The sequence below is a fragment of the Nicotiana sylvestris genome, chromosome 6 (assembly GCF_000393655.2).
Source record: "Nicotiana sylvestris chromosome 6, ASM39365v2, whole genome shotgun sequence".
NCBI lineage: Eukaryota > Viridiplantae > Streptophyta > Magnoliopsida > Solanales > Solanaceae > Nicotiana > Nicotiana sylvestris.
The window spans coordinates 151,812,007-151,837,141 of record NC_091062.1 but is presented as its reverse complement, the minus strand read 5'-3'; the positions used below and the strand labels follow the sequence as shown (position 1 = coordinate 151,837,141).

Below are 25,135 nucleotides of genomic sequence, written 5' to 3'. Positions count from 1 at the left end.
CGATCCCACCGTACAATCACAATTCACAAATAACACAACAACAACAATTCACAAAGAACAACAACAACAATTTCTCAAAGAATTTCCACAACCATCATATTCAACAACCGTATACAATTCAAATCACAACGATAACTGCCCACAACGGGTCACAGATGATATTGCTACTGTTATTTCAATTTCATCAATTACGATTCACTTCCATCATTTGTTCCTCAATTCTTACCACATAACATATTCACAATCACACATTTGGTTTATTGCCAATTACGTACACCATTATATCAAGAGACTTAACCACGAACAATCAAATCATACCAATCACAATAATTCCATGTAGATATCACATACCAGATATTCGTACACCAAACAAAGTGACTTTACAAAGGTCAAAGTTAGCCATACGTACCTCGTTTTAGCTTTCCTTAAGTTACTACGACGTTTTGAAAATTCTAGCAATCCCAATCTACTTGAAACATAACAAAATTAACACAAATTAGGAAGTATTCATGGTCTCAGCTCATTTGAGCATTTTATCAAACACTAGTTGAGCATCTTGATTTTAAATTCCTTTTACAAGATTTTATTCTTTCCCCAACCCAATCTTTACTTATTTGTATTTATCAACCTTCCCACAAACCTAATTTGTACATGCATGTATACGTAATACTATTACCCCAAGAATCATACCCCAATAACCCACCTCACAATCTCTACAATACCAACACAACCTAGGTTAGGCACCTATGACTTCCAATCCCCATCCCATGAGTTCTAATGTATATATCATACATAATTAATCACCATAGAGTAGTTAGAGGTGATAGACATACCTCTTGTAGCAAGAATCTTGAGAATCCCCACTTGTGGTGTTCTTGATATATTCAAGGATTTTAATGGAAATCTACGGATTTTCAAGATCAATCCATGTTAATATAAGTGTTTAGGGGTAGTGATAAACTCAAAATACTCCAAAAACGTACCTTGAAGATGAGAGGAGTTGGAGGTCTTGAGAGAATGGAGGAAAACCCTCAAACTCGCCCAAAAGAAATGAGAGAAAATGAACCCCGAAATTGTGTATTATAGGCTGTTTCAGGCACCACAGGTGGCGCCGGGCGCTGCCTGGGGCGCTGATTCCAGTAGCTCAAAATTCCGGGCGCCACGGCTAGCGCCCAGCGCTACCCAGGGCACTGGCAACGGAAGGGACACAAAAATGGTCATAACTTTCTGTATACACCTCCAAATGATGGACGGTTTGTTGAGTTGGAAACTAGACTCAAAGAGCTTTAATTTGATAGGTTGAGAATCACACAAATCCCTATATAACTGGAGATATAATCGTTCAAAGTGGGGTCTTATGCGTACTCATTTACAGATTTCGTCTAATATGAAACTTTTCTAACTTGGCTTAGACTTAGGCCTCTCCTTAGACCCCAATCCACCTCTAATATGAATTATATGCTTATTAACATATCCAATTGATACCCATTATATCATGAATCCTCATTTGCACACAAAATGAAATAATTAGCCTACTTTGGTATAACGAAATCTCAAATTACTTGGAAGAATTTTCCGGGGCCTTACATTCTCCCCCCCCCTAGGATCATTCGTCCTCGAATGAGGATCAAGGTTCACTTATTAGTCATCCTTATGTAACTTCTCCTTATGAGGATCAAGGTTCACTCTTTTTTTTCATTATGAAATATATCATCAGCCCCAAATTTGGCTAACTCCTTCAATTTCCGAAAATTTCGCCAGAGTTTCCTTTGTAACTAGGACTATCCACCTGTCAGAGGGCCCCAGATACATATCCTAACAGTATATACATGTTCCATAGACATAACATAACTTGTTCAACACCAACCATGGCCGCATAGGCAACATACATAGTCAAAATGGAATAGTTTAACATAGATCAAATCAAAAACTAAGAGTTTACAGGAACCACATGCATGAAAGCTATTACATATCTATTCAAACAAATGTGGGTACTTCTTTCTCATTTCTTCCTCAGTTTCCCAAGTGGCTTCCTCAACCTGTTGGTTCCGCCATAACACTTTTACAGAGGCAATTTCCTTAGTTCTCAATTTCCGGACTTGCCTATCAAGAATGGCCACTGGAATTTCTTCATAAGATAGTTCTTCATTAACCTCAATAGCTTCAATTGGCACAATAACGGACGAATCTCCTACTAACTTCTTCAACATAGACACATGGAAGACCGGGTGTACCAACGACATCTCGGGTGGTAGTTCGAGCTTGTATGCCACTTGACCGATCCTCTGAATGATTCTGTATGGTCCGACAAACCTCGGACTTAATTTCCCTTTCTTGCCAAATCGCATGATTCCCTTCATGGGGGAAACCTTCAAAAATACCCAATCATCTTCTTTGAACTCCAAATCTCTACGACGAATGTCCGAATAAGACTTTTGGCGACTTTGAGCAGTTTTCAACCTCTCCTTAATAATTTTGACTTTCTCCATGGCCTGATGCACGAGGTCCGGCCCTATCAATTCTGCTTCTCCAACCTCGAACCACCCAATGGGAGACCTGCATCTCCTACCATACAGTGCCTCGAATGGTGCCATCTGGATACTAGCATGGAAGCTGTTGTTATAAGCAAATTCTATGAGTGGCAAATGGTCATCCCAACTACCTTTGAGATCAAGAGTACAATCTCGCAACATGTCCTCAAGCGTTTGAATAGTCCGCTCTGCTTGCCCGTCAGTTTGAGGATGGAAAGTTGTGCTGAAATTTCTTCCAAAAATTGGTCGTGAACTGAGCCCCTCGATCTGAAATGATTGAGACTGGAGTGCCATACAACCTGACTATTTCTTTGATATACAACTAGGCATACTGTTCCGCTGTGTTGGAAGATTTAACTGGAAAGAAGTGCGCTAATTTTGTGAGTCGGTCAACGATCACCCAAATTGAGTCGAACATGCGCGGAGTGCGCAGCAGCCCTACTACAAAATCCATATTGATCATCTCCCATTTCCACATTGGAATTTCTATGCTTTGAGTCAATCCATCGGGTCTTTGATATTCGGCCTTCACTTGCTAATAGTTTGGACATCTAGTCACAAAGTCCGCCACACCCCTCTTCATACTGTTCCACCAATAAATTTCCTTGAGATCATGATACATTTTCGTAGAACCTGGGTGCACAGAATACCTGGAATTATGAGCCTCCGCCATTACCCTCTCCCGAAGATTATCCACATCTGGAACACATAGCCTACCTTGACATTGTAATACACCATCCCCGCCACCAAGTGAAAATGCCGAAGTCTTGTTATTCAAAACTGCCTCTTTCATCTGTGCCAATGCTGGATCAATGAATTGATTTTCCTTGACTTCCGCTACAAGTGACGATTCTGCTCCATTATGCACCATAATCTTCCCCTCATCTGAGGCCGAAATACAAACCCCCAGACTGGCTAATTGATAAACCTCCCGAGCCAAAGGCCTCTGAACCGCTCCCAAATGAGCCAAACTACCCATGGACTTCCAACTGAGAGCGTCGGCCACCATATTCGCTTTCCCTGGATGGTATAAAATGTTCATATCATAATCCTTGATCAATTCTAACCACCGTCGCTGCCTTAAATTCAGCTCCTTCTGTTTGAACAAATATTGGAGACTCTTGTGGTCTGAGAATACATCCACATGGACCCCATAAAGATAATGCTGCCATATTTTCAAGGAAAATACAACTGCCGCAAGCTCCAAATCATGTGTCGGATAATTCTTCTCGTGATTCTTGAGTTGCCTTGAAGCATAAGCTATAACCTTCCCATGTTGCATTAACACACACCCCAAACCGACCCTGGAGGCATCGCAATAAACCACAAATCCTTCAGTGTCCTCCGGTAAGGTCAATATCGGCGCCGAGGTCAATCTCGACTTCAATTCCTGAAAACTTTTCTCACAAGCGTCAGACCATTGGAACTTAACTGCTTTCTGTGTCAACTTAGTCAACGGGGAGGCGAGGGTAGAGAATCCATCCACAAACCAAACCTCCGATAATACCCCGCTAAACCCAAGAAGCTACAGATCTCCATCGGGGTCATGGGTCTAGGCCAATCTTTCACTGCTGCAATCTTCTGGGGATCCACCTGAATCCCTACACTAGAAACAACATGACCTAGAAAGGTAATAGACTCCAACCAAAATTCACATTTTGAAAATTTAGCATACAACTGGTGTTGATGAAGAGTCTGCAGAACTGCCCTGAGGTGATCGGCATGATCCTCCCGGCTCCGCGAATAAACAAGGATGTTGTCAATGAAAACAATCACAAAGGAGTCTAGAAACGGCTTGAAGACCCGATTCATAAGATCCATGAAAGCTGTCGGGGCGTTGGTTAGCCCAAAAGACATGACCAAGAATTCAAAGTGACCATAGCGAGTTCTGAAAGCGGTCTTAGGAATATCCTGCTCTCTAATCTTCAATTGGTGATACCCAGACCGTAGGTCAATTTTGGAGAACAACCTTGCACCTTGCAATTGGTCGAACAAATCATCTATCCGAGGCAAAGGATGTTTATTCTTGATGGTGACCTTGTTAAGCTGCCGATAATCAATACATATCCGGAGTGACCCATCCTTCTTTCTGACAAAAAGAACCGGAGCACCCCATGGCGACACACTTGGCCGTATGAACCCCTTTTCTAATAAATCCTTCAGCTGCTCCTTTAACTCCCTTAACTCCGATGGCGCCATTCTATATGGTGGAATAGATATTGGCTGCGTATCTGGCAATACATCAATCCCCAAATCAATCTCCCTATCTGGCGGGATCCCTGGAAGCTCGTCCGGAAACACTTCAATAAACTCATTCACGACTGGCACGGACTTGGGGACAGATACTTCTGAAGTGGTGTCTGCCACCCGGACCAAATGGAAAATATACCCCTTCTTAATAATCTTCGAAGCCTTAAGGTAAGAAACAAACCTACCCTTCGGTACCACACCATTTCCCTTCCACTCAATAACCGGCTCATTAGGGAACTCAAGCCTCATGACTCTCGTTCGGCAGTCAAGTTTAGCAAAGCACGAATAAAGCCATTACATTCCCATAATCACATCAAAATCCACCATTCCAAGCTCAGTAAGATCGGCCGTGGTAGCACGGCCACATACCGTGACAACACAATTCCTATAAACTCGCGCGGTTATGATAGAATCACCAACCGGAGTCGATACAGAGAACGGCTCATGAAGCTGTTCGGGTTCTACCCCAAAACTTGAAGCAATGAATGGGGAGACATAAGACAAAGAGGACCCCAAATCAATAAGAGCATAACAATCAATGGCCTGAACAGACAAGATACCTGTAGCAACATCTGGGGAAGCCTCTGCACTCTAGCGACCACTCAAGGCGTAAAACTGGCTGGGTCCACCTCTACCACGAGCTCCACCCCTAACTGTACCACGCCCTGCTAGAGCTGGAGGGCGCGCGGATGATATGGCGGCTGAAAAACCGGATGACTGAGCAAATCCTCTACCCATTCCCTGACTGGGCGCATGGTAGTCCCGCTGGATATGACCTCTCGCCCCGCATCTATAACACACCGGGAGATCCAGATAGCAAGTCTCCGTATAGAATCTCCCACACTTGGGGCATATAGCCCTCCCTTGCTGCTATGATCTCCCTCCCGGACGACCAGACTGATAGGGTAACCTACTATCTAAACCTGGTCTCGAGTGACTACTCTGCTGATAACTGTACGCAGATGGTAGTGTGCTCGCTGAGGACTGATCATATGACTGGGATGACCCTGATGGTCCCCTTCTCTGAACGGGTCTCCCTAAGTGACCCACTGATCGGGCCCTGCTGTTACTCTCTCTTCCTGCTCGTATTTTCAACTTCCTAGCCTCTATGGCCTGAGCTAATCCCACAATATTCCCATAATTCATATCTGAGTGTAAGGCCGCCGTAGCAGCCTCGTTCACCACCAAAGGACTAAGACCCTGAACAAATCGCCGAACTCGATCACCCATGGTTGACACTAACTGGGGAGCATACTTGGACAATCTCACAAACTCCATGTGGTACTCCCAAACACTCATACTGCCCCGCTTGAGGACCTCAAACTCAGTGGCACGGGCCGCCATTGTCTCGGCAGGCAAGAAGTGGTCCATGAATGCATCTACAAACTCATCCCATCTAGCCGGAGGTCTTCCCTCCCCACGGGAATCCTCCCACATCTCGAACCACAAATACGCTGCTCCCCTCAACCTGTATGAGGCCAACTCAACCCCTTCCGTCTCTGTAGCCTTCATCACTCGAAGGGTCTTATACATTTCATCAAGGAAATCCTGCGGATCGGCCTCTGGGTTTGTGCCTGTGAACTCTGGAGGGGCCAACCGCAGAAACTGGTTGACTCTGGAGCTGGCAGAATCTCCCTGTCCGCTGGGGGAAGTAGGGGCATCATGAGATCTCTGGGCCTGAGCGGCCACTAACTGGGTCAACATATGGATGGCTCCTCTAAGGTCCCATCAGAAACCCCGGGACTGAAAGCTGGAACTGCATCAGGATCAGGAGTATCAGCTGGAGGGATGGTAGCACCCTCAGCCGCAGCTGGGACAGGAATACTCGGATCCAGGATAAATGGGTCAGGCAGATTCAAGACCGGGGAGTCACTCTCACCCACGACATCAGGTACATGATTCATAGGCACACTTGGGGTGGCATTGGCCCTAAGGTCGAGTCTAGCTCTCTTCTTAGGTGCCATTACTGAAAAATTCGAAACAGAGCACGAGTTAGACGTGAATACTTCCACTTTTCACTTCACTACACGATATAGAATAGCAAAGAAGAGAGTAATTTCCTAAATTCCCATGTAGCCCCCTACTTATAGATGTAGTCGACAACACACCGATAAGAAGGGCTCTACTAGGCACGGCTCCGAGACATCTTAGGACCCTTTTAAAACCTTAGGCTCTGATACCAAGTTTGTCACGCCCCAAAAACCGAGAGGCGCGACCGGCGCTCGACCGGGTAGTCCCAGCCAAGCGGGCCTGGGTGCCTTTCCTATTCCACATGTTACCCCGCATTTTTATTGTCCATTAATCAAAGGAAATAGTCATTTTATAATTAAAACACCCTTTTACAAAACATACGTAGTCACTTAATGAGGTTTATAACTTACATCGCCCAATATATAAAATACATATTTTCATAAATTCACAACCCACATTTACTGTCTACAGAGCCTCTAAGGATACAAAAGGATGATATAATACTTGCCGGTAACAAGGCTACGGCTATACCTCACACCAAAAACCAAAACAAGACTCCGAAATAAAAAGCGGCATGAGCCACGCAAGGCCCTGGGAGGAAAAGGGCTCACCAATGCTTCTGGCGGAACGTGAAGGGGAGCTACGGTCGGTGGACTGGAGTACCTGCTAAGGATCCACCTACAATCATGACACGAATGTAGCGACCCCGACAAAAGGGACGTCAGTACATTTGAATTGTACTGGTATGTATGAACAAACTTGCCCTTAGTAAACTCAACCATACATAAGTAACAAGTAGTAATGGAATCAACAATCAAATACACATGAAGGAAAGCAATCAAGCCAAATAAGTTACAATCTCTCCATTTCCCCTTTAACATTTTCACATCAATGATTTCACAACTCTCTCATATTTTCATTTCAGTAGTGATTTTGATCACTTTCCATCCTTATTACCTCGACCACCCTTATTACCTCGGCCACCCTTATCACCACAACCCACACCTTATTACTTCATGTTGCGGCGCGCAACCCGATCTCACCGTACAATCACAATTCACAAACAATACAACAACAACAACAACAATTCACAAAGAACAACAACAACAATTTCTCAAAGAATTTCCACAACCATCATATTCAACAACCGTATACAATTCAAATCACAACGATAACTGCCCACAACGGGTCACAGATGATATTGCTACTGTTATTTCAATTTCATCAATTATGATTCCCTTCCATCATTTTTCCTCAATTCTTACCACATAACATATTCACAATCACACATTTGGTTTATTGCCAATTACGTACACCATTATATCAGGAGACTTAACCACGAACAATCAAATCATACCAATCACAATAATTCCATGTAGATATCACATACCAGATATTCGTACACCAAACAAAGTGACTTTACAAAGGTCAAAGTTAGCCATACGTACCTCGTTTTAGCTTTCCTTAAGTTACTACGACGTTTCGAAAATTCTAGCAATCCCAATCTACTTGAAACATAACAAAATTAACACAAATTAGGAAGGTATTCATGGTCTCAGCTCATTTGAGCATTTTATCAAACACAAGTTGAGCATCTTGATTTTAAATTCCTTTTACAAGATTTTCTTCTTTCCCCAGCCCAATCTTTACTTATTTGTATTTATCAACCTTCCCACAAACCTAATTTGTACATGCATGTATACGTAATACTATTACCCCAAGAATCATACCCCAATAACCCACCTCACAATCTCTACAATACCAACACAGCCTAGGTTAGACACCTATGACTTCCAATCCCCATCCCATGAGTTCTAATATATATCATACATAATTAATCACCATAGAGTAGTTAGAGGTGATGGACATACCTCTTGTAGCAAGAATCTTGAGAATCTCCACTTGTGGTGTTCTTGATATATTCAAGGATTTTAATGGAAATCTATAGATTTTCAAGATCAATCCATGTTAATATAAGTGTTTAGGAGTAGTGATCAACTCCAAATACTCCAAAAACTTACCTTGAAGATGAGAGGAGTTGGAGGTCTTGAGAGAATGGAGGAAAACCCTCAAACTCGTCCAAAAGAAATGAGAGAAAATGAACCCCAAAATTGTGTATTATAGGCTGTTTCGGGCACCACATGTGGCGCCGGGCGCTGCCTGGGGCGCTGATTCTAGTAGCTCAAAATTCCGGGCGCCACGGCTAGCACCCAGCGCTACCCAGGGCGCTGGCGACGGAAGGGACACAAAAATGGTCAAAACCTTCTGTATACACCTCCAAATGATGGACGGTTTGTTGCGTTGGAAACTATACTCAAAGAGCTTTAATCTGATAGGTTGAGCATCACACAATTCCCTATAGAACTGGAGATATAATCGTTCAAAGTGGGGTCTTATGCGCACTCATTTACAGATTTCGTCTAATATGAAACTTTTCTAACTTGGTTTAGACTTAGGCCTCTCCTTAGACCCCAATCCACCTCTAATATGAATTATATGCTTATTAACATATCCAATTAATACCCATTATATCATGAATCCTCATTTGCACACAAAATGAAATAATTAGCCTACCTTGGTACGACGAAATCTCAAATTACTTGGAAGAATTTTCCGGGGACTTACATACACAATCTAGTGGGAGCTTTGTACTGACTTCTTATGAGGCTGGTACTTTTCTAACTGGCTTTATCGATGGGCCATTATAGAATATGGTTGTTATACTATCTCTCTTGTACCTCTAATATAAAGAGTGATCCTGTAATATTCTCAATCACGAGTTCTATAATTTTTTAGGTCCAATAATCAGACTCCTAATTTACTTCGTTGATGTAACTCTTTAGTTTCCTCCTTCCCTGTATGTCGGCTTAAGTTATCTCCTGATCTATGGTTCATGGTATTAGTTATTATGTTTAGCCTTTCATGGGCGCTGAGGAATATGTATGATACAATCCTTTAACAATTTAATCTTTCATCTAAGTCCTGGGCTCAATTCTTTCTTTTAACGTATACCAGAATATTTTACGACTATATATGCTGCATGTATAAAACTCCAAACTCTTAAGTGCGTTCATAATGTAACTAATTCTGGATCATTGATCGAATAATTTCTTTCGTTCCAACTTAGCTTTCTTTAGATGTAAGCTATTAATTCTCCTGGTCATTCTGCCACTTGTTGCGTGCATATACAGCTTATCTTAGTGCCCACACATATTGGAATTCCATACAACTCATATGATCTTGAATATCACTTCTGATTTTACTCCACGTTCAATAGACACGGGAGGCGCCATCTTTTTATGGAGTGCATGCAATGTTGTTGTGAGACTGTTGTTACAAGACCATTTCCTTTTTAGGTCATTGTGCTTAGGTTGTAGCCTTCTTCCTTATTTCCCCAGTTAGTCTTTCGTTGTAGTACTTTGGGAGGATCCTCTGACTCTTTTAAAGTTGTAAGCTCATTTTATCTTATATTCGACAGACCTTTTGTTGTCCTCTCTTGCCTATAATTATCCGAAGTTACTTACCTCCATGCCCTTGTTCTTGAAAGGTTGCTTCTGAGCCGATATTTTGACTGTCTCCCCATTGGCACTCTCTTTTATTCCTGCAACGTTCATACGGTACCTTTAACTACTCCGACTCCTATTTGAATATATCTCAAGTATTACAATGACAGTAGGTTTCACTATGTTTATCTTGCATGATCTGTTAATTTGTTTGTTTCTTCTTGTCTAGCCATAATGTACGCGGTGAAATCACAGGATTTGATTTCTCGCTCTCAAGTCATTTCGCAAGACCCCGAGGACAGGAAGCCACGGTCGAGTTCCCAACCTCAGGGCTCGTCAAGGCCCGACTCAGAGAAGACGGAGATCGAAGCCATGACAGAGGGGGAAGCTCCCAAGGCACACGGCTGAGCCTGACAGGGCTGGCCTGTCTAGAGCCTATGTTGAGGCATCGCATCAGGCCATCCCATCTCCATACTTTGTAATTAATGCCCACATACTTATAGTTGAGTTCCCTTCCTATATAAAGGGGACTCACCCTACCTTGTAAGGGACTGATGTTGCTTCATTTCTCCACAAGTGCAATAATATATGTGTCTCTCTCTTTTCTTTCTAACTTGCTTGTTCTCATTGGCCCGAGGTCACCTTAATACCCATCGCTCTTCTACTTGTTCTTCATCGTATAGCTTAGTATTGGCTGTAAAGAGCCTTGTTTAATCATATCTTCAACTGTTATCACATCCCCGACTATCCCCGATAGCTCGAACTCGACCCTGACGTCGACCACGAGGTCCCTCATCGACCAGACCTATACCCAGATAGCAGGCCCTTCGGTTCGATTACTATCTCGTTCTATCTTGCATTTCGTCATTAAACTCCATATTATTAGCATCAACTGCTCTAACAACTAGCTCGGGAATAGATCACGTAATTTTAGAATCTCATTTACAAATTTAATTGTTGTTATCATTTTCACGGTAAACACATAACTAGGCTCTTCTTGAATCACCTACTAACTATTTGTTGGCCCATTCTCATATCAATATTTTGCATAATCTTTCTTGGGTTATTTTCTTTGTCTTAACTTACCTCTCACACTGGTTCCTTATTTATCCATAACATCTCAGGTAGGAACCCTTAATTCCTTTCCTTAACGTCGTGCTTGCATAATGTTCTAGAATCCTAGCATATCAGTAGGATTTAGATAAGTGCAATCTCATCCCTTTCTCATTTTGATCGATTCTTCCTTTATCATTCCATAATTACTAGAACCACTTAATTCTAACTTAGTGTCACTCCATATTCCCCCCCTTTAAGAGAGTACTAAGATTTAGTGCTATGATTAATCTATGTATAGATGTTTTACCTCTTCATCTTTGGCGCCTTTTCACATCATTGATGACCCTTACTTGCTTTGCGGTAATCCTTCTGTACCAAGGATAGCAAATTTCCTTACTTGTGAGGGTGAAACTTAGTGTAACTGGCACATGGAGTCCCTTAGGCTTAACTTTGCTCACCTTGCTTGCTTTAGGGAGCGTCTTCCTGAAATGACCATTCTCTAAATTTCTCATAAATCTTCTTCTGCTGTCCATTCTATTATCGTCGGAACATAATATGAAATTCTCATGATACTGACTATTATCCAATCACTTAATCCTTAACTCACCTTTAGTTTATCTTGTTCACCAGCCCATACTGATTTCTATTATTCTGGGGTCTAGCTTTTTCTTCTAGTAATCACATTAGAGTCACGAACTTATTTCTCGAAATGAGGGTATGACTATATGGCCTTTACTCTTTTGTGGCCTCAAGGCATGTTACCTTTTATCATTTTCTTCATTTAACTAAAGACTCTGTAATACAGTGAATTTTTTGTCCTACCGTTGTCATTTATGTATCACATTAACTCTCTTCTTATTTCCCGCAAATATTTATGTCTATCACTTTATTTTGAAAACTTGAACAAGACATTCTTTTGCTTTTAGCTCCTCTTTGCTCCATCCAGTGGCTCTTCGGGCTGCCTAATATTCTCCCCCCTCCCCCACCCCACTAGGCACGGGAGTCACATTAAGGTAATATTATCCCTTCATGGTTTCCAGTTCCTATCTTTGTAGTACTCATATATAGTTGTGTTATTTTAGAGTGCACCATCTGGGTGTCTCACAAGGAGATATTAGCACATCTGTAATATCCCTTGGAAATTTCAACTAATACAAACAATCCATTCACCATTTTGGGTTACTCTAACTCCAAACGGATTTTGATGTTTCGTCTTTTTCTTAAACTACACCTTAACCCCCATAGGGAATAACTGAGATGGGTATGGCCAATTGTACATACCTCTGTTATTAATGAAGGTAACTCAAAATGCTTATATTCTCTTCCTGTAATATAGGTAATGTTCATCTCTACTAATTAGGTATCTCGTACCCTTCTTCACCATGCTTCTTCTATTTGTTCAAACTTGTATCTACCTTCCGCTTCTCTTATTCCTTACTGTAAGAGTGGATAGACATTCTCGCCTTAGGGATCCTTATCAAGAAGCTTGCACGTCTTAGTGTCATCATGTTCTGCTGGAGACCTTACATTCATCATAAGCATGAAGCAAAATCGAGTTCCTCTGACTGAATTCTTCCACAGCCACATTCAATCCCTTACCAAACATCTTTCTAGATGTAGGCCTCGTCGTATTATGAATAAGATAGAGTTTAGGAAACTGTGTTCTTACAACTGAGCTCTACCACACGATCTAGAGTAGGAAGGAAGAGTGACAGTCCTAAATGCCTCGTAGCCTCCTGCCTATAAGTGTGGTGCACGACACACCCATAAACAAGGCTCTACTAGACACGGCTTGTAGACTCCATAGGACATAACTGCTCTGATACCACTTTTGTCACGACCCAAACCGATGGGTCGCAACGGGCACCCGGTACCTTACTCAACCGAGTACCTACGTAACGTATCTTTTGTATCATAGTATCATAAGTAAATGAGCCAGAGAGGTTGTTGTGAGATAAGTACAATAAAACATGGAGAAATAGTCGTTATTGGACGATCTAACATGTAATCCAAACTTATACATATGACGTACGTGCCTATAAGACCGTCATGATCCTTTATATACTCAAATAATAGGCCAACAAGGCCATACAAATATCCATATATATGATATCTGTCTAAAGCCTTTAAGAATATGTAATATCATAAAGTTCGGGACAGAGTCCCGCCATACCAAACAATACACATCTAACTCATACTAACCAAACAAGCAACTCCAAAGCAAATGGAGCGCACCAACATCTTCCGCTGAGCTAATGGCCTACTTGGAGGGCTCTCGACCTGTCTATCGGGACCTGAGGGCATGAAACGCGGCATCCCCAGGTAAAAAGGGATGTCAGTACGAATAATGTACTAAGTATGTAAGGCACATAAATAAGTACATAACAGACATGGAGGAAATATAGAGTAAATGACTCCACCTGTAAGTCTGAATAACTTTGTAAATCATGAAATAATTATAGTATCATGCATATGCGTATAAATGTCATGTCGTGCATAGGTACATATTTCATAATATCATCAGCCTCTGAGGGCATCCCATCATATCATCTTGGCCACTATGGGCAAAATTATCAACGTATACCAGCTGATCAGGTGGTGGTGCGTATATAACACGATAACCTTTCCCATATCCCATATACATATATATACATACATATATATGCGTATATAACGCCATTTGGTCATGGGGCAATGTACATGAATGCAATTCATGAAAAGTACATTAATAAAATCTTTCAGAATGTCATAAGAACATTTTGCCTTTGAGTAATATCATATAGTAAACTCTTTTCAACTTTCATATTTTTCTGAGACCCATGAACAGATGATAAAATAATATGACACATGGGGAATCAAGAATATAGACACCCCTAGTATTTTTATGAATAGAGTTATTTATGAAAGTTGCGTATTTTGCTCGTTTCATTTGTATCGTATGGATCATGCCAAAAGAAAGAAGGGACAACCTTAACATACCTGGGGTAGGGGAAAAATCTGTATGATATTCTTGGAAAAGGTTGAATCGTACTCCTTTAGAACCTCAAAAGTTTACGTCGCTAAGGTTTTAATAACTCTCGTTGGAATCACTTGGTTTCAAGAAGTTTTGTTGAAACTTTGAAGAATGGCTAACATTTTGTTATGAAGTGTAGTATTTTGTAAGTAATTGTAGGAATCTTAAAGGAATTTTGTAAGAAAATCACATCTGATTGTAGGGTAGGGTGGTTTGTATTGAAAATGTTAGATATGAAATGGTTTGTAACTAAGAAATTTTGTTGAAAAGCTTGGGGGATTTCTAATGCATGTTTTGAACAATGTCCAAGCTAGGAAGAAGGTTATGTCATTTCTTACTTGAGCAAACTTACCAAACTTTACTAAATGTCTTATATATAAGTGTAATATTTATGCCACGTTTCAATCAAGATTGTGAGTCATTTACTTTTAATATGGGGTTGCCACATCATGCTATTTAATACTTATCCAACATATCCCTAATTAATTAGGTAATGTCCCGTTACCCGATAATTAACCAATTACCTGCATAATTAAGAATTATCTCAACTTACTTAAAATACTACTCTCTTTTAGCATACCTTGTACACCTTACTAGCATGGTCATGTAATACCTTGTATGGCACTAGTCCATAAATACCGAATATTTTAGCTCGGGTTGTATTTTACCCCAAAATACCAAACTTTGATGAAAATTTATTTTCTTTGACTTGCTTCCCCTTTCACCTTCATGAATTTACTCATCACTTGTGAAATATCATAATCCTTATAATCTCCAAATAATCTTTTACTTGGACTGATGTCAATTACCTAACGACAAATTCAACGTATAATACTACAGGGTACAATATCATCGTAACGTAATACTGTGAAGCGTAACATCACTGTAATGTAATACTGTAGGGTATAACATCATCATAATATAATACTGCAGGACGTAACATCATCATAATATTGCGGGATGTAACATTTGTAATGTCGAATATGACTTGTGTGCAACATTATAGGTCAATCGGACGTGATTTGATAGGTTTCAGCATTGAATATAGAAGTTTGAAATTCTAAAGTTCATTAAGCTTGGATTGGAGTGCGATTCATGGTTTTAGCGTTGTTTGATGTGATTTGAGGCCTCAAGCAGGTCCGTGTTATGTTATGGGACTTGTTGGTATGTTTGGACGGGGCCCTAGGGGCCTCGGGTGTATTTCGGAGTGGTTTCAGATCATTTTGGGCTGTTTTTCAATAGCTGATGCTGGTGTCTGGTGCTGTTTTTCGCGTTCCCGAAGAAGGAATTGGCTTCAAGGACTTTGTTCTTCGCGTTTGCGAAAAAGAAAATCTCTGTTGCACGGGTCTGACTTCGGAGGCTCATATCTCGCAATCTATAAGGAATTTGGAGATAATCCAAAAAGGAAAGTTGTAGCCCTTTGTGTTTAGTTTTCAGAAAGATAAACTATTTAGTATTTGGATTTGTGTACAAAAAGTTGGCTGATACACTACAGGTTGTCTGGGAAGATGAAGAAGAAATTTGTGTTGCACAGGGCTGACTTTGGCAGCTTATATATCAAAATCCTTAAAAAATTGGGAGATGACCAAAACATGAAAATTGTAGATCTTGGTTTTTTGTTTTCAAAACATTAAACTATTTGTCATTTGGAGTTTGGTATGAAAAGTTACGACCATTATATTAGAGGTTGTCTGAGAAGAGTTTGGAAAATGGCTTTTGGTAATTTTCTTCTTCGCGAACACAATGGGGGTCTCGTGAACGCGAAGAAGAGTCGTCTGAGCAGTGTATAAATGTAAAAAAAATGGGTTTGGCGCATTTCATCTCATTTCCTCCATGGGAGCCGACCTAGGAGTGATTTTGGAGCTCCATCTTCATCATCTATGTCAAGGTAAGTGATTCCCACCTATTGCAAGTTAATTACTTGGATTATATCTTGATTTTAACATGGAAAATCATGTAAATTAATAGAAATTTTGGGATTTTGAAGAAAACCTAGGAAATTTGTATTCTTGGATTTGGACCACAATTTTGAACATGAAATTGAGAGCAATTTATATATTTGAGTTAGTGAGGTTGTGGGTAAACTTTATCTTCAAAAAATTCCGGAATCGGGGCACGTGGGCCCGAGGGCGATTTTGTCAACTTTTCGATCGGGATTAGAAATTGTTATAAATTATGTTATTATGAGTAATTGAACATATATTAATAGGTTTACATAATTGTTGGCTAGTTTTGGAGCATTGTGCATCGATTTGAGTCTTCGGAAGGGCGTGAAATGCCGGTTTTGGAACTTCAGAGCGAGGTAAGTCTCCTTTCTAACCTTGTAAGAGGGAATTAACCCCATAGGTGAACTAAATTATTATGTGCTTCTATTTGAGGGGCTACGTCCGCACGAGGTGACGAGAGTCTGTACGTAACTACTAGCTATGACTATGTCCGGGTAGTTTAGGCTTACATCATGCTTTGTTGATATTGTTGTTAATTTATGTTATTGTTGTCTTGAGAAGAAACAAGATTAGGGTTACGTAATAATTGTATTGAAAGGAATTTGAATTGAAGAATTTAAAATTTTTAAGGGTTGTCATGAAACTTCGTATTTTCGAAAGAATTGAGAAATATTATAATGACTTAAGAAATCTATGTGTAATCGCGTAGCATGTGTATTTTGCGAGCGGGGAAAATCTCTTTAAAAGCTTCACGTTGAATTGTCCTTATTTTGAAAGGAATCAAGAAAAGGATTTTGATTTATTAATAATTTATATTTGGTAGCGTCGCATGTATGATTCGTGAGCGGGGAAATTCCGTAAATTATATTTGACCGCGTCACATGTATGATTCGCGAGCGGGGTATTTCCTTCTACTACTCTTATGGGATCGGGTCGTTCGCCTCGACAGGATTTATGTACCACACTCTCATGGGAGCGGGTTGTTCGCCTTGGCAGGTTAGTAGATGCATCTATGGTTCGCGTCGTTCGACCCTCAGCAGTGCACAATTTACTTTTATGTTGGATCGGGCAGTATGCCTCAGCATTTCCTATATATATACATCATTCTTATGGAATTCGTGCGTAATATTTGGCTAGAAGCTGGTGTATCTTAGGGTTTTTCCATGATTTGATTTATGACAACCTCTTGATGATATCCACTATATCTTTATATATATGCTCCGGTTACGGAGGCAACTTGCTAGTTGAGATCTCGAGCAAAAATTATAAAGAAGGGAATTGTACCACGTATTTAATACATGTTTATCTCATATATTTACTCTGTTTCATATTTACTTACTTCTCTACTGTATTTGATATTATTGGACCACTAGTAAGTGTCGAAGTCGACCTCTCGTCACTACTTCTTCGAGGTTAGACTGGATACTTACTGGGTACGCGTTGCTTTCGTACTCATACTACACTTGTTGTGCATTTTTGTTACACATGCATATGTATGTCTAGTGGCCTCGTTAGGCGCAGCGGCATAGTTGATACGGAGACTTAGGTGAGCTGCATCTCTCGGGACGACCCGCAGCCAGCAGAGTCTCCTTCAGAGTATTGTATTTTCCTTTCTGTCCAATTTGTATTCCGGACAGTTATTGTATTACATTTTAAATTACTAGAAATTGCTCATGCACTTGTGACACCGGGTTCTGGGATGAATATGGGATTTATCAGTATTCAATTTGTTAAAAACATCATTATCTACTCAGTGAAGTTTATTATATATTGTTTAATGTAAGGAAAAGAAAGGATTTTAAAAATACTAAATTGAGAATTTAATTAACTTTTTGGTGTTGGCTTGTCTGACAGTGATGTCCGGCGTAATCACAGCTTTTAGTGAATTTTGGGTCGTGACATTAAATGGGCTCAATCCCTGGCTGCCAAGGAGGAAAATCTATGCATCTGCCACTAGCACCACGGCCTTTTTTGTCACTCGGAGTGGCAGTCAATATTTATCCGATTTCTTATATATTTACATATATACACATACAATTTCGGCTGAAGCTTGCGGGTGGCCTGTCACCTCTCGGGTCTTAATAGATCCACCCCGCTTATGAGGAGTTGGATACAACAGAAATGGAGCAGTGTATGTGCATTTACACGTCTTGAACAGTTAGCAGCAATAAAACTTTACACTACAACTGTGTCGTACTCTGGTTTGACATGACGTTAGATGGTCCTCTTGACCTTTTGAACAACATTTGTCATTTAGATGTTTTCAACATCACCACTTAAGTTCCAACTGTGGGAGAGGTTGGGGCTTTAAAATTAATTCTGTAAATGTTGAAAAAGTTTGAGTAGTGGAATTGGGGAAGTGATATGGTTGCATTAAATGGGCAGTTGGTTGGGGCTTTAAATTAACTAATGTAACTGTATGACCAGCAAGTTTGAGTAGTGGAATTGGAGAAGTCATGTGGTAGATGATGCTGCATTAAATAGGCAGTTTGGTATGTTGCTTTACTTATGCCGGCCGAATATATGAGAACACCAACGCTTGGGTCACTTGTACGTGACGGCTTATTAGATTCCACCAAAAATAATTTTAGTGAGAAAATAAAGCTTTATCCGAAAATAAATGAATAGATAAAGCTTTGCAAAGAAAATATATAAAGCTAAAGATGATCAAGGGTATAATAGTAAAAAAAATATTTTTTAAACCAGAATGAAAACATATATTATAGTTATACAATGGGTAGTAGTAATTTTTAATACAACAAACCAAATATTCAATAAGAAATGTTTAATTTTTAATCCCCCCCCCCTCCCATTACTAACTTTTCCATAACTAGTCCGCACCAAATTATATGTTTCTAGAGGTGGATTTATGATTTCTAGTACATAAAGGAGGAAGAGATGTATTAAATGGGAATTGATCCATATTTTTCTTAATAAATAATTCAACCTTCAACCAAGCGCATCATTCAACCTTCTTAGAATATAGGTGTCAATAGTTAATATTATACAAAAAATATCTAATTTTGCAGAAAGATTACGAGCTCACGTACCACATAATTTCTCCTATAAAATCCACCCCTGACTGTTTCCATACCGGCGACTATACTTTCCATAAAGAGAAAGAGTAAGGGGGGAAGGGGGGGGGGGAGGGAGCTGTCTTCCTCATATTTATGGTACACATTCCAGACTTCAACCTTGAACTCATTATCTTATTACCTTCTAAAAGACCATCCTAAAAATCTTTCATTATTTTCTTCAAGAAAATTTCAATGGCAAATTGGGTTGTAAGATCAAGAAGCTGGTTAAATCATTTTGTACTAAGCTCAAGGAGGACTAGCTGTAGTGGCATTTTAAGAAAGCAGCCGGTGGCTTTTTCCGGCGAGTCTACCACCGTACTTGTATCAAGACGTTTCGATTCCATTGAAGCTGGACAGAAACTGGATCCATGCAGTTATGAAGAGGATTATCATAGTGACACTGCTCACGAAAATCAGGCAACTTTTGAACTCTCTTTTTCTTCATACTATCGTCATTTTTATTCTGGTCTAGTTGACTTAAACTATATATGTAGTACTGGGATTATCATGCATCAACTATATATTAGCAGTATAGTATGACAGAATTTTCATTAAGAGCAGAAAAAATATAAAAAAAATAAACACACAAGGAATCCAAGGGGACCATTCAAGATATACGCCTAGCTACACTATGTAATTTTTTGGATTAGGAGTGTTACTTGACACTTTAACACACCTCGAACATACGTGTGGCTCCAGCATGATAGTGTGTTATGTCCGTTAAAAATGACAATATTATTATGTTCTATAAAAAGACATAATTAGAAATTATGCCTCTCTATCCCCTTGGGTAGGGGTAAGGTCTGCGTACACTCTATCCTTACCAGACTCCACTTGTGAAATTTTACTGGATTGTTGTTGTTGTCACTGTCGGAAATAATGCTAAATGAAACCTAGAACTTCATTAAATCAAGTTACTATATAATTAGCGTTATTATGTCAGAAAAAGAAAGTAACATTAACTACTCCTATGTTTCTGGAGAGGATTAGAGTAGAACCTAGGTGGTGTGCAGGGTCCAGTTCGGGACTGAGATCAGATTCTATAACCGTGATACTTACAAAGATACTCCCCCAACCCTTTGTTTGATGCGGTTCGAATTTTAAAGTCAAACTTTTTAATTTTGATAAATTTTTTAAAATTTTTAGGCATAATTTTTATATATTTGGAAACTACATAAAAAGTATATAAGGTATTATAATTAAAAAAAATTAAAATATTTAAAAGACATATGACATACTTGTGCTTAAAGAAAAACTTATTTGACTCTCAAAATTCGAATTATATTAAACAAATTTGGATAAAGAGAGTATATGAATAGAGATTTTAGATACTCAATTCGTTTCAATGATACTCTTTTTGAAAGTTTACTCTAATAAAATTGACATATTTAAAAATTTTAAATTTTGACATTTCCCTTTACCCTTATAAGCATACTTTATTAGAAATAACATCAAACATATTAATTAAATGTTACAAGATTCTAAGAATATTTTGTCATATATGACATACATTTATCTTAAAGGGTCAAATGTCTTTTTCTTTTTTTTTTTAATAAATTCTAAATTCAATCAAGTATAACGTGGGGAAAAGATGAAGTAATACTTGTTTGATGTTTCTAATGAACTAACCTAAAACGAGTTGAGTCCTACTCCGTATACTGTATCTAGAGCGTAGGTCAGTGGCTCACATTTCAGTGTTTTATTTATTAAAAATAAAATATTAGAAATTAATTAAGAAATGAAGACTTTGAAGTATAAATTGAAAATGCCTAAAGATTGAAACTTGTTAAATGTTTCAATCTTTAAATTTCTTTTGTGTTGATTTAATTACTTATGAAGAGTGTACTAACTTGTGCATGATTTAGTGAAAATTAAGTATTGAGATACTTGTGTAAGCTGATAATCGCTAATAATTATTAATGATTCAACAGGATTTAGATTTTCCAGGTGGGAAAATTCCATTAACATCAGAGATGAAGTTTATTTCAGAGGCATCCGATATAAGATTGCCATGTTATCGAGTTCTAAATGATGATGGCTCTCTAATTTCCGATAGTATATATGAGCAGGTACTTAATTACTTAATTACAACTAAAACAAGTAGCCTTCTATATGACAGGTTAAATTATTAAACGATTATATATTTACAGTACTGTCAGTGAAAAATAAGGTAAATCATTCCGGAGAGCCAATTTTATTAATTTGCATTATGTAATGGACAGTAATTATATGTCAGGTAGGGCAAGAACTGGCTGTGAACATGTACACTGCTATGGTTACTCTTAAGACTATGGACACATTCCTTTATGAAGCACAAAGGCAAGGCAGAATTTCCTTCTATATGACTTGTTGTGGTGAAGAAGCCATCAATATTGCATCTGCTGCTGCTCTATCTCCACATGACTTTGTATTACCTCAAGTAATTTCCCCAAGTTACCATATGATTGTTTCAAGTTATATTATGAAATTTTTATGCAATCTAGAAACATGGAAATGTGTGAACACATTGTTATTGCAGTATCGAGAATCCGGGGTCTTATTGTGGCGTGGCTTCACCGTGCAAGAATGTACCAACCAGTGTTTTGGGAATAAGGATGATAAAGGAAAAGGCAGACAAATGCCAGTACATTATGGTTCCAAGAAACACAATGTTATAACCATCTCTTCACCTTTGGCGTAAGATACTTATTCAGACTTAATATAAGTTCCCAGTAGAAATCGCGATAATGTGCTACCTACTCTATTTGCCTTTGCTCAGCACTCAGATATCTCAGGCTGCTGGTGTGGCTTATTCTCTAAAAATGGATAAAAGAGGGGCATGTACCGTTGTTTATACAGGGGAGGGTGGAACCAGTGAGGTAAATATTGGAAATGAGCTCTTTGAAATTAGACTTCCTTTCCCAATAGAGATGACTCAGTTAAATATTTTTGGTGGAAAAACATTACAGGGAGATTTTCATGCTGGATTGAACTTCGCAGCAGTTATGGAAGCTCCTGTTATCTTCATATGCCGGAATAATGGATGGGCCATAAGCACCCCTGTATATGAACAGTTCCGAAGTAAGATTCATTTCCTCTTTGCCTTATTTAAAAGTTTAAATTGTTAGAAATGATACACTTATATTTACGTAATTATACTACTTATGTGAAACTAAATTACATTTTTTGGACATGGGAATGTGATTAATTTATATTATCTCCTTAGCTTATTCTTCTTGTGGCAGGCGATGGCATTGTGACAAAGGGAATAGGTTATGGAATAAGGAGTATTCGCGTAGATGGAAATGATGCTATTGCTGTTTATAGTGCTATTCATGCAGCTCGGAATATGGCAATCAATGAGAACAGACCAATATTAGTTGAGGTTAAACTTGTGTATACAGTCATTGGCTTTTGAATGCATCATAATAATAGTACCAACTAAATGAGGTGAAAAATTATATGTGCATTTGGTGAAAATGTCAGGCAATGACTTATCGAGTAGGACACCATTCGACATCTGATGATTCCACGAGGTATCGGCCAACAAACGAAATAGAATACTGGAAAACAGCCAGAAGTCCCATTGCCAGATTCAGAAAATGGATTCAGAGAAATGGTTGGTGGAGTGATGACAAGGAATCTGAACTCTACAGAAATACCAAGAAACAGGTACAACTCCGGCATATCATCTCGAAATATATTACTTTCTGCGTCTCAATTATATTTAGATGACATAATTTCCTTATTATTCCGTTAAAAAAAATATATTACTATATTTAAAAACAATTTAACTTTAACCTTTCATTTTACCTACTTTGCCCTTACGAGAAGCTTTTATTGCCAAACAAATGTTATGGCTCCACAAGGCTTTTTCCTTTTAAGCTTTTAGGATCACATATTTCAAAAATCTTCTTTTTTTTTCTTAAACTTTGTACCAAGTCAACTATTTCATCTAAATTGAAACAGAGTGAGTATATAATGTTGGGCTAAACCAGCCCGAAGATACTCTTACATGATGTGATATTATCTCTTTTGCACTAAGCCCACCCGATTTTCCCCAAAAAGGCCTCAAACCATTAGAGATCATTACACCTTATGTGTAGACTCTCAATCTTTTCAGCTACTAATGTGAAACTTTGTTAGTACACTAGCACGTAGTAATATCTACTGTGAAATGGAAGTAGATTTCTAAATCAATTTTTCGTCTTTGGTGCAGGTACTGCAGGCAATTGAAAGAGCAGAGAAAATGGAAAAACCTCCATTGACAGAATTGTTTACAGATGTATATGACCAGATGTTACCCAACCTCCAAGAGCAAGAGAGGTCTCTTAGAGATACATTCAAGAAACACTCAACAGACTACCCTACCGATGTCCATGTATAGCGTAACGGATATATATATATATATATATGCAAATTCATGGCAATTCCTGTAGCAATGCTCTGGAAATATTAACTTAACTAATGTATACTTTACTCTAGTACTTAATTAATGCAACTTCCCAAAAATTACCAAAATGGAACAATCACAAAACCTTCTTTAAAACTCACAACAACAGCAATAACAATCCAGTAAAATCCCACAAGTGGGGTCTAGGGAGGGTAGTATGTACGCAAACCTTACCCCTACCATGAAGAAGTAGAGAGGCTGTTTCCGGAAGACCCTCGACTCAAGATAATAAGAAAAACAAAAAGGAGAGAATATTAGTTTCACCACAGAGATCATAGGAAAAATAGGAACATAAAATGCAGAAGGAAAAATGCAAAACAAAAATGATGGCTAGTAAATAGATCATGCACCGAAAAGAGAAAATAGTAAGATACGACAATGCCCCTAGCTATTTCAGACAAAAACCAGACTAGGCTCACAACACTACAAGGTAATGCAGGAGCGGCTCAATGATATTTATGGCCTAAAGCCAAACTTCCCCTAAAATTTTGTTATAGAAGAAAACTCATAATATTATTTGAAATTTATTTTTCTAGCTTTTTGAAATGTGAAATTTATTCTTTTAATATGTGCAACACGCGCCGCCACATTGGACATGGCGGAAGCAATCGCAGCTCCTGCTACACCAAGTTGAAGCGAGGAGACAAGCAAATAATTAAGGGGCCAAAAGGAATGCAATGAGCAAACAACAAAAAAGAAGGAAAACAACAGACCTTTGTAAAGTTAAAGACAAAAGCTTAGGACGTTGAGCACCAAAAGCTTGAGAACAAAGACGTTCAATACCTAAAGCAAGACCAGAGAGTACTGAATAAAATATTAGCAAATGCAATAGCTAAAGAACCAGAGGCTAACTCAATATCACCGAGATGGCCAAGGAAAAGCATAGAAAGAATGGAGCGAGAGTAAAGGATTAAGGCAGTGAGTGCTATAGGGAAAGCAAGCTTGAAAACTTCTCTGGTTTCTTGGAAGATTTGTGATGGTGTTATTTTTTCATGCATTTGTTTGGGATTTTCTTGGGGTAGTGCTAAAAGATCAATAAATAAGTGGGTTTGAGTAGATTTTGAAATGATATTGGTGGTTTTTGATCAATTTTGGTGATACTGGTGAACTTAGGAGTGGTGTTTGGATTGCACATAGCTACTTCAAAACAAGAGAAAACAGAGAAATCTTTGTTAGCAGGTTTTCTTGATTTCTTTTCCTATAGGTTATCTAATTTGTTTTAGTAGTGAGAATTCCTGAAATGATATTGAAATGCATAAAAAAAGCCAAATGAATAATAGTAGAAGAGAAAAGTTAAAAAGAGATAAAAAGAATATGGGCCCATTCTTTTTAATAATAATAGTGCATAAATGACAC

General features: G+C 38.9%; 1 protein-coding gene and 1 pseudogene across 1 annotated transcript; one reads left to right on the top strand and one right to left on the bottom strand.

Moving 5' to 3' along the window:
* Window positions 1-1,973: 1,973 nt before the first annotated feature.
* On the bottom strand, window positions 1,974-5,030 carry LOC138871489 (uncharacterized; annotated as a pseudogene).
* A 14,412-nt stretch (window positions 5,031-19,442) lies between these two features.
* LOC104213277 (2-oxoisovalerate dehydrogenase subunit alpha 1, mitochondrial-like) lies at window positions 19,443-23,847 on the top strand. Its single transcript, XM_009762742.2, has 9 exons — window positions 19,443-19,764; window positions 21,279-21,416; window positions 21,584-21,766; window positions 21,866-22,023; window positions 22,106-22,205; window positions 22,296-22,407; window positions 22,572-22,711; window positions 22,813-22,998; window positions 23,546-23,847. Exons 1-9 carry the CDS (start codon window positions 19,540-19,542, stop codon window positions 23,711-23,713), a joined length of 1,410 nt encoding a protein of 469 aa, XP_009761044.1. The 5' UTR covers window positions 19,443-19,539; the 3' UTR covers window positions 23,714-23,847.
* The last annotated feature ends 1,288 nt before the right edge of the window (window positions 23,848-25,135 follow it).